This window comes from Chrysoperla carnea, chromosome 1, assembly GCF_905475395.1.
Source record: "Chrysoperla carnea chromosome 1, inChrCarn1.1, whole genome shotgun sequence".
Taxonomy (NCBI): Eukaryota; Metazoa; Arthropoda; class Insecta; order Neuroptera; family Chrysopidae; genus Chrysoperla; species Chrysoperla carnea.
The window spans coordinates 127,585,149-127,596,129 of NC_058337.1; the positions used below are offsets into that span (position 1 = coordinate 127,585,149).

At 29.1% G+C, this 10,981-nt stretch overlaps 1 protein-coding gene across 1 annotated transcript; it reads right to left on the bottom strand.

The window, feature by feature from the left end:
• Positions 1 to 7,241: 7,241 nt before the first annotated feature.
• Positions 7,242 to 9,096, bottom strand: LOC123294622 (outer dynein arm-docking complex subunit 4-like). Its single transcript, XM_044875716.1, has 3 exons — positions 8,959 to 9,096; positions 7,765 to 8,111; positions 7,242 to 7,611 (listed from the first exon to the last, which is right to left on the bottom strand). Exons 1-3 carry the CDS (start codon positions 9,094 to 9,096, stop codon positions 7,242 to 7,244), a joined length of 855 nt encoding a protein of 284 aa, XP_044731651.1.
• Positions 9,097 to 10,981: the final 1,885 nt, after the last annotated feature.

Sequence of the window (10,981 nt, forward strand, 5' to 3'; positions counted from 1 at the left end):
TCTTGACAAAATCATATTTTAGATCTTGCACAGTTTCTAAAGCTGTTACTACCGATTCATATGCTGGTGGCATAGACAACAATACATAATCAATTTTTTCTTCTTTCGTTAACAGACTATCAGCATCTTTTAATTCATTAAAAAACTGTTCTAACTTTACCAAGTGTTCCTTCAAGCTGTTGTCTTCGTTGTATTTGGTTTGACTCAGTTGTCTCCTTAAAAATAAGCGACTTCTTACACTTTTATTTTTGAAGTTCGCTTCCAGATTTACAAACATATCATATGCCGTTTTCTTTTCTTTCACGTATTCCAAATGACTATCCGCAAGGCTATTAATTAACAAAGCTTGCGCTCGAGATTCACCTTCTTTATTTTCATTTTTCTTCGAATATTCACTATCTTCAATTGCGCTTATTACGTTACTTTCCCGCAGGATACTTTACAACCGAAACGACCAAGCACTAAAATTTTCACCCGCAAATGGTACAATGTTATATTTCAACACCGACGCCATTTTATTTTTTAACCACGTTGCCGGCTTTTACTTAATCACTTAAAACGTATAAAATAACTTAACTTTCTAGAAGCTGTTAAGCCCTGGGCCCATAACCCTGATGAAATAAAGTATTAATACAGTTTTAAGTTTAATTAAAGTATTACAGTAGAATCTCGATAACTTAAACCTCGGTAACATAAAAACCTCTGTTACTTCAAAAAATACTATGTTCCCTTCCCATCAGAGCCCAAAACCTCTATAACTTAAAATACGCAACCTCTATAACTTAAATAAATAATCTCTGTATAGGCCCTCAGTAACTACATAGAAACATGTACATACCTCTATATTAACTAGGGTACATAGAAACATGTACATGCCTCTATATTAACCTTTACCTAACATAAACACTTGATAACTTAAAACCTCTATAACTTAAAATATTTTATGTTTCCCTTGGACTTATCGAGATTCTACTGTATTATATTTTATTAATTAAATTATTATTCAAAATACATAGTGACATGATGTTTACAGATCAACTTACAACACCAGACCCTTTCTATACCGGTTGCATTAACACAGTAACACACACACTTACTCTCCTATTAATAATATAATTACATCACACTAGTGCCATCTATGAGATTGCAATTGTACTTTTAATAATAAATTATTTTTTAAAGATCGTCTATTTATTAAATATAAAGTGGAATAATTCGCTTGATCTTGCTATTTTTGATGAAAAACTGGCTTTAATAATAATATTTGATGGCCTTGGTGAAGTTAGATGCTCTCCAAGCTTTAAAAATTCATGATAAGCATCGTCCAAATCTCGTTGATATTGTCCAATTATTACATTATGTGATCCATTACAGATATGGTGTAAAAATGTTTCCATGAAGGTATTATATCATCTTTTATTCTTTTAAATAAAGATTGTCTGTTTTAATTAAATATGTCGAGACCGAATTCAAAAGGTCTTGTTGTTTTGGGTGATGTTGGTGAAATTAAATTATCACCAAGTTTAAACAATTCGTGGTTAGCATTATCTAAATATCACAACAGTTGTTGTAAAGAATTTTTCGAAATCGTATAAATTTTCTCTGCTAGTTAACTCAACGGAATCGAATCATGAATTTTCTTCAGAAAGTTGACCATAATCATGGTAAGCATCTTTCAAATCTCTTTGATGTTGCTCAATTATTGCAACAATATTATCCATCACGTATTCTTGTTTTTTATTTATTATTTCTTGTTTATTAAACAGAAGAGTCCTGATTATTAAATGAGATTTCTCCAGATTACTCCTCAATATTAATAAATATTTGAGTTCCATATGTCATAAAGTTTTTTAAAATCATTTTGTTTGCGTACAGCTTTAAGGATGAGCATCACCCAAATCTCTTTGATATTGTCCAATTATTGCAACAATATGATCCATTACAGATATGGAATCAAAATGTTTATATTATATTTATTTGATAATAAATTCTTTTTTAAAGATCGTCTATTTATTAAATATAAAGTGAAGTAATTCATTTGATCTTGCTATTTTTGATGAATATCTGGCTTCAAAATAATATTGAATGGCCTTGGTGAAGTTAGATGCTCATCAAGTTTTAACAATTTATGATAAGCATCATCCAAATCTCTTTGATATTGTCCAATTATTGCAATTCTGTCATCCATTACAGATATGGTGTAAAAATGTTTCCACGAAGGCATTATATCATCTCTTATTCTTTTAAATAAATGTTGTCTGTTTAAATTAAATATATCCAGACCGAATTTAATAGATCTTGTTGTTTTGAGTGGTGTTGGTGAAATTAAATTATCACCAAGTTTTAACAATTCATGATAAGCATCATCCAAATCTCTTTGATGTTGTCCAATTTTAGCAACAATATTATCCATCACGTATTCTTTTTTATTTTTCATTTCTTGTTTATTAGACAGAAGAGTCCTGGTTATTAAATGAGATCCCTCCAGATTTCTCAGCAATATTAATAAATATTTGTAATAGTTCAGAGTTCGTTGCGTCCTTTTGTCATAAAGTGTTTTAAAATCATTTTGTTTACGCAAAACTTTCGATGGCACTCATTTTCAACCATTAACCGAGAATAAAATAAAATAAAATAATTTCAGAGTAAAAGTTAATTCTCGTATAATGTTTCATTTCTTTTATTTACTTTCACAATGTAAAAAAATAATTTTATTTCGAGTATCCTTGTATTTATTTTAATAACTATGATTATTAAGTATTTTTGATTTATAGAATAGATCCATAGTCAGATTGGAGTATTTTGTTCTTTTTTTTTTTACTGTGAGGTTTTAATGCCGACAAATATGATACATCTTTTGTCTTTTCATTCAATGAAAAAATCAGCTAAATCTATCAAACATAGTTAACATTTTTTTAACTCGTGGTGCTGATATGTTAGCATTAAAATCCTATTATTAGAATTATTTATTATGATAAGATATTTCGAATATTGTAAATTTCAGCGTAAGGTAAATTTTTTTGTTTATATTTAACCAATACACGCAATAATATTTAACCAAATGGTGAAAATATAACCTTTCAAGAATAGATGATAGCACTTAATCTAAAATATTGTGCAATATTACTAATCACCAAGAGATAGTTTTATTAAGTTTATACGATTTTTCTAATAGTTGTTCACTACCGAATAACGAGATTTCGGGAATACCGAGATTCTCGAATATTTACGATATCATTCCAAACGTATCATGATAATAAACAAATAACCGACACCCACAAGCATCTGGCAAGAGCCATGTACGCTATCTGCTTTCACACGTGATGAAAAGTTAAGTTCATCATGCTCCTACCTTTATTACGCTTACTAGAAACATGAAAGTTGATGTTTAAATTAATGAAAATTCGAGCAATATAAACTAATACCAACTGCCCAAATTATTTTAACAATTTTATGATCAAAATAACAACGAAAAATAGCATTAAAACTTTTTGTCAAGTTTTTATTAACTTTGGTTTTGAAAGCAATCAACTTTCATGTAAACTGAAAGATATAGAAAGAGAATCCCTCTTTTTCACTTATAATAATAATAATAATAATAATAATGGGGTTTAACCTCCGTTTTTGTGACGCATGCCTAATCACAGAGGCCACCCACATCATTATTTGTTAATCTTTATTTAATCAATTACAAACATATACAATTACATTTTTTGATGTGGGTGGAGTCGGTTACTACGTTCTTATCCAAGCGACGACAATGTGATCAAATCTGCACTCCCATTAATTATAAATTGTTCACACTGCCGCTGCCTGGTTTCGAACCCGCAACCTAAGTCTAAATAATCCTACGTTCTAAAACTAGCGCTTTAAACCGCACGGCCATTTAGACTCCTTTTTCACTTATAATTTTCACTAATATGACAAATACAATAATTAGCCCAGCTAAATAACATTAACTCACCCTAAGGGGTGAAAATATATCCTTTAAAAAAGTTATGATACAGTGACGATTTTTAATTATTAGCTTGACTCATTTTTACGCATCGTAAAAATTCAGTATTATTGTCATACCCAAAAGTATTATGAAATTATATAACATTCCGTTTTTAATATAGAATTATGTACACATTTGTCAATAAATCGCATCAGCTAAAACATTATAAGTGTTATTATTATAGCAATACATGTGATGAGTACCCTTAGAGTGTTTCAACTTTTGCGATATTAATGACAAGAGTGTATTTCATTTTTATTATTCAATTTTTAATTTAGTTTACTGAAGTTAATAATATTATTTTAAAATGGAGATGGATGATTTCGTGATTTCACTTTATTCTTTTCTATTCAATTCAAAATGGATCGTAGTCACTGATCTCTATATTAACTGGATAGCTGATGCTTACGGAAATTTTTTTTAAATTATACACTTAGGCAGAGTAAAAGTCAGCGCTTCATAATACTGAAGTAAGAACTAAATTGAACATGAAAAATTGGTGGCGCCACGTTAGCAAGTGGTATAATAGACCTTATCATTTCAATTACGATTCATTATTGTTTCGGAGAGACAGTAATAAGTTGGACAAAAATACAAGATATTTGTTATTCATTTTATCACATTAATTTTTTAACAAACTGTCCGAAACAAAAGATAATCACTTTTTAAAATGAATGTAGGGGAAGAATTATGACTGAAAAATGTTATCGCCATGTTAGTAATGGTGGACACGCATGCGCATTGAGTACATTAAAATTATTTCCTCAGTAATGAGAGGTGCTGATGATTGATTTTTCAAAAAGTACCAATGACGATCTACAATATCAGCTATTAGCTGCCCGTTAGTATAGAGATCAGTGTTCGTAGTATTAAAGCGACTTTAAAATATTCATTGACTTTTATCAAGTCGAGTTACAATCGAAAAGTGGATGAAAATCTTTCGACTTGATCGTGACCACTAATAGATTTTAATTTACAAAATTATACTAATTGTATTTTAGCGTTGGACCAGAAAAAGAAAACTAAATCGCCATTGCAGTTAACATAGAGAAAGATAGATATTAATTGCAAATTCAGTTTATCCTTTTCAGTGATTCGTTTGGTAATTTAAACCTATGGTGGTCACGAGAGGCCATCGAAGACAAAGCAATATAGAATGAAGAAAACAATCTTGAATATGTCACAATCACTCATTCCTTAACAATTTTTACTTGAAATAAAATTTGATAGTATGTTCGACGAAGTTTTAGAACTTACCAAGTTGAATATCTGTTGTCAGCTGTTGGAAACATGAACTTTGCCGTATACATTTGTTTTCTTTAGTGATTGTTATTAAGTTTTATGTAAATTTTTTAATAAAATTAAAAAAACATTTTGTTTCAAAATGGTGCCTAGTAGAAAATGATTTTTAACATTTGATTTTTCAAAACTACCATAGTCAATTGTTTTAAAACAAAATGTCAATAATTTGATAATAAATAATGTGAATGCTTTATTATAAGCATAATAATTATTATAAATAAAATGTTGTCAATTTTAAGTGTTTATTTGTTGAATTCATTGAAAAATAATGTATTTTATTAGATATGATAAATATACGTTATAATCGAATTAAAATGAATTTATTTTACATTCCTAATTTCAACCTCTCACTGGCTAAGAGAGTTGCCCAGTGGTCAAAGTTCCGGGAAGTCGGGAGATAAACCAGAAAGTAGATAGATGGGATTTTAATGCTAAGAAAAGCTCTATCTGGCGATAGAAAAAAGAATTATAGTTATTGCTTCTCTCAGATATATAATATTTAACGGAAATGTTGTTTACAAGCTTGTATATAAATGTTGGGAGGCTATTTCCTGGGATAGTTCTATCTGTATAGGTGCTTACGATATTCTCCGTAAATTAAAAGTGTTGGATAATCAGTTATCGTTCAAGGTAAGGGATCAAAGAACGTGATCTTTCACATTATACATCTTTTACAGGTATTAATACCTGTATAATAAAGCGGTAAGTGGAAAAATATAAAAAAGCAGGTATTAGAGATAGTAGATTTTAGTACGATAACTCAAAAACGGTGCACATGCATGATTTTTAGAAATCTTTTTCTATTTTAAGCAAGGAATGCTGCGGAACTGCACAAAATTTTCGTTTTTTTTTCAGCTAAATATATATTTTCCGTTATGCACTCAGACTAAAATTCATAATTTTTTTAATAAAGTCATTCATTGTTGGAATAAAGTTTTTTTATTTTCTTGAGTTTCTCCAAAATTGGGAAAGTTAGAAAAAAAAGAAAGGATAATAAAGGAATTGGATTTATAGTAAAGACAAGAGCAATTAACAAATTAATGAAAAAATGGTTTATTTTACAGTGAACTTCTGAACCACTTGACAATCAATTTTCAATATAAGTTGTTACAAAAAACTTTTATGGATGTACAAGCGCTAGGGCAATTTTTGATAAAAGACTTGATTATTTCAACCCTTAATCTGAAATTGCCTTGGTGCTCGTTCTACCTTAATTAAGAAAAATAAAATAAACCGCTCACTTTTTGTCATATATCATTCGTATATCATGAGTTAATTGTGAAAATGTTTCAATTTCTTAATAAACAATAAATTGTTAAATGAAACGGTCCATGTACAACTTGACTTAAAAAATTTATAAATAGGCAACTAGTATTACGTATGTGTGAGTGTTTGTCAAATAATCGAAAAACTATTATACATGTATAACATATCCGTCACACAAGTTGCCTATTCATTCTTTTTTTAAGTCAATTGCAATGGATCGTTTCATTTAGTTAAGAATTTATTGTTTTATAATAAATAGAATTATTTGCGCAAGTTCATGGTTTACGAATGATAAATTTGACACCTAAGAAACACATTTCCCCTAGTTTCAGCGGTTTATTTCATGTTCCTTAATCTGTTACATATTTGACTATACTACTGAAACACATTTGGTGAAAAAACTACATTATGAACTTCGAAATCATTTGCAAAGTTTCGAAAAAATCCAGTTTATTTTTAATTTAAGTAGACTCACACAAAAGAAATAACCGATTTCGACAAATAAAGACTTTGCGAGGAAAGTGCTAAAGTTCTGCCCAACAAAGCCCTACTTAGAATGTCCGAAACAAAAGCGAATCGGTGAAAAAGGTTTATTCAATTTGGGTTAAATTTACTTTCCATTTATTTTGTGCAAGCACTTGCTATAACATTTTAACCAGACGCAGAAATATTCTTTTTACGTGGTAAAAATTTTCGGAGGTAAAAATTGTTGTTCCCAAAATTTCTCTCTTGTATTTAAATATTCTAAAGCTTCGGACGCATTTGAGACCACATGTTTGTTCTCTTTTGACAAACATATTAAATGTGGATGTTTTACCAATTTTTCCAAGTATAATTTATCCGCTGTCAATGCTCCTAATAATGGTTTTGAATTGATACTTTTTGTAGAGAGAACTGATGTAGGTCTTTTATTTTCTGGGGTATGTGATATCGATTTCACATTTGACGGAATTGGGGATAGAGTTAATTGCGGAGTTTTAACAATATTTTGTGCTTGATTTGAATCACTTTCGCCTTTAATTTCCATTGTGTCTTCCGGCATTGGTCTGAAAACAAAATTTATTTAATGTACATAGTGTTCTAAAATTAAGAGACCCATTTTAAAATAATAAATAATTTTCGTATTAATTTTAATATTTTGACTTTAGATTGTGACACATTTAATATCATGAATTCCTCTGCTATTGTAAATTGCTTACCTATCAGATCTGGCTGATGAGCCTTGAGAGTCAACATAATTCGTACCCAATTTAACTGTTGGCCCAATCGTATTTATTATAGCCTCTTGTGCTTTTTGAACACCTAAACGAAATTTTTCCACCTTTGGTCGTTTTCGTAAGCCTCGATGGAAGAACATTAAACTATATTCAAATTGGCCTAAATGGTATAATGCTTCAGCCTTTTGATACAGTGCTGGTATATAGTTTCGATGAATTTCCAATGCTGTTTCAGCATCTTTTAAAGCATGTTTTGGTTTTCCCAGTAATATGTAACATCTACTACGCGCCACTAAAGCATCTTTATCCTTTGGTTTTAGTTCCAAAGCCTGAATAACCAAAATTTAATTAAGAAAATTCCTTTCAACCTTACGTTTCGAAAATCCTTAGCGAAATTAGATTTTTTTTAATAGAAAGTAAACATATTAGCAATGACATGAAAAAAGAAAAAACCAAGTGTCTCCGTTCATTTAAGGGATGTATGTGCAGAGTAGATTTAGGGTTGAAATTATTTTTTCCTTATTTTCAACTTTGATGATTAATTTTATTATAAATAACTTCATGAATGTAGGCGAAAAATAATAATAAAATTTTTCGATATCTGTCTTGGTTTTCGAAATATCAAAAGCTTTCGAAATAATTAAAGAATATTTTCAATTTTCAATATTTTGAAAATTACACCAGATATCGAAATTTTTTTTTCTTACTTTTCATCTTATACCGTCCAGTTCTAACATAATTAACAATCAAAAATGAAAAAATATATTTTTTTCATTTGTTTACCTGAAATTACTTGATCATACACACTCATACATCCTTAAGAATTTCTCGGTATGGTTTGTGAAAGCCCTGCATAGTGTAGGCGCTGAGTGGGTTTGTATGCATTTACTGGTCCTACCGAAGAAGGAGTGTATTTCGACGTATTTTGATCCGCTGAATTCGAATTTCCAACTTGTTCATCGTTCAGAGTGAAGCGGGGGGATTTTTTATAAACAAATTAATTGTTTATACGACCATAGCTCCTAAACTATTGAAAATTTTGTTATTTCGTATTCAGCGAATCAAAATACGTTGAAATACACTCTTTGTTCGGTGAAACCTGTAAATGTAAACGAACACCACTCAGCGCCTGCACTAGCATATTCAGTGCCAAATTCACTTAAGTTTTTAATCAACCTGATTATAAGAATGAAGCGCTTCTGAATAATGTTCAGCTGTTAAATGTGCTGCAGCTTCATTCGTATGTAATTTAGCAGTTTCAGCAGCTATTAACCTTCCTTGATCACTACCCGATGATTGACGACGAGGTGCCATATTATTTTTGTATACAAACAATAACAATAACAACAACAACAACAATGAAACTATATGTGCACTACACACCACCGTTTAAAAGTTCATTTTAAATTGAAAGTGATTTGACAATATAGAATAGATAATGATAAAAAAAGTTTTTATTTTAGAGATATCGTAGGGTTTATCGAAATGAAAATGAAAACATATGCCGCATGCGTTTCAAATATTATATGGTTTATTTAACGTGTATTATAATATTACAGTTTTAAGAATTTTCATTATAAATAGTTAGTTTCATTGTTATAACCACATAACTTAATAAATATAAAATCAATTTATGTAATATATCTACAGGGTATCATAAGTTACCTTAAATATCTGAAGAATGAATATATTGTATAGTCCAGGGCTTCTTAAACTTTTGTAATTCACGACCCCATTTATGATTGCGAGTTTCTTGACGACCCCATACAAATATAAAAGAAAAATAAATTAATATTTTTTGATGATTTATTTACATATTAGGTAACAATATACATGTACATATGAAAATATATAAGTTTAGAATTCGTTTTGAAACATACAAAAATCTAAAATTAAAAATTGCACAAAAAATTATAAAATTGTATTTATTATACATAGTTTCAAAAATAAAAGTGGATTCTGACCGTCTTAATTCTCTCGAATATATTCAAGTAGTTGCGTGGTAAATATTAAATTAAAGTATAAGTTAAAAATTTAATGAGATGGATCTGCCTGTTTTTTATTGCATAACAAATCAAATCTTGGTGGAATGTTTGAAACTGCTGGACGTAAGACCTCTTCAACATTTTTTATCACTGAACGATATTGGGATTTAATAAGTGTTAAAGCTGTTTCTTCAGCAATAATACCTATAAATTTTGTTGATAATTATTTCTCGGGATTATTTCGGCTTTTAGAGATTGACAAAAAAAATTTATATTTTTTATTAATTCCAATAACATTTCATAATTCATAGTAAATGTTATTCAAGTTATTATAATACTCTTAATAGAAATGCAGGTACAAACAATCTTTCCGAACTAGAAGATTTTATGATATATTTCTCTACGAAAATTGTTATTGTATCTTTATAACAATAATTTTACAAGTTAAAAAACACTTTCTATTAAATTGTATTTTTACCTCTCGCGACCCCAGAATTTTGCTACGCGACCCCAAATGGGGTCGCGACCCATAGTTTAAGAAGCCCTGGTATAGTCGAATAAAATTAAATAGAATACCATAGTAATAAAGAAAAAATTAATACATCTTTAAAATTTTGTAAACACTTTGTAAAAAAAGTCGACCTCTCAGGGGCGTACCTAACCCCCCTTTTTTTGGGGGGTAGTTTGGGGTTTTAATAATCTTTTTTTAACAAATTACATAAAAACTATAGATCGAATAAAAAAACAGTTCAATTAAAAGTTCTAGCTAAAGTATTTCTGCACATTTTTCGACTTTCTAGCTTCAAAATTGACCGAGATATGCAAATTTTAAAATGGAATTTTTTTGCTCATTCAATCAAATGAAAATATATCCATCTTGTAAACGGTTAAAAATAGGACAAAAGTTCAAATGTAAAAATTATTTCTTATAAAAAAATGAATAATTTTTATTTGAAGCATTCTTTCGTAAACATCACTGTTTACCCGCGAGGGTGCAATTTAGGAAAAAACTTTTGTATCCATTTTCTCCAAAAGTATTAAAAAAGTGTGTTGATTTTTTTCAAGCTAATTTCAACTAGTGGTTAGTGAAACATTCTAGAAAAGCAAAAAAAAAAAAAAAAAAACAAATTCCAGAAAATACTTGCGAAAATTTTTGAAAGTATTTTCTAGAATTTTTTGCTCGTTCAATCAAATGACAAAAAAAAACCATCTTG

Coding starts and splice junctions, on each gene's coding strand:
- LOC123294622 (XM_044875716.1), bottom strand. CDS start 9,096: ATGGCACCTCGTCGTCAATCATCGGGTAGTGATCAAGGAAGGTTAATA. Junction 8,112..8,958: donor CGCTTCATTCTTATAATCAG/GTTGATTAAAAA, acceptor TTGGTTATTCAG/GCTTTGGAACTAAAACCAAA. Junction 7,612..7,764: donor TCATCAGCCAGATCTGATAG/GTAAGCAATTTA, acceptor TTTTGTTTTCAG/ACCAATGCCGGAAGACACAA.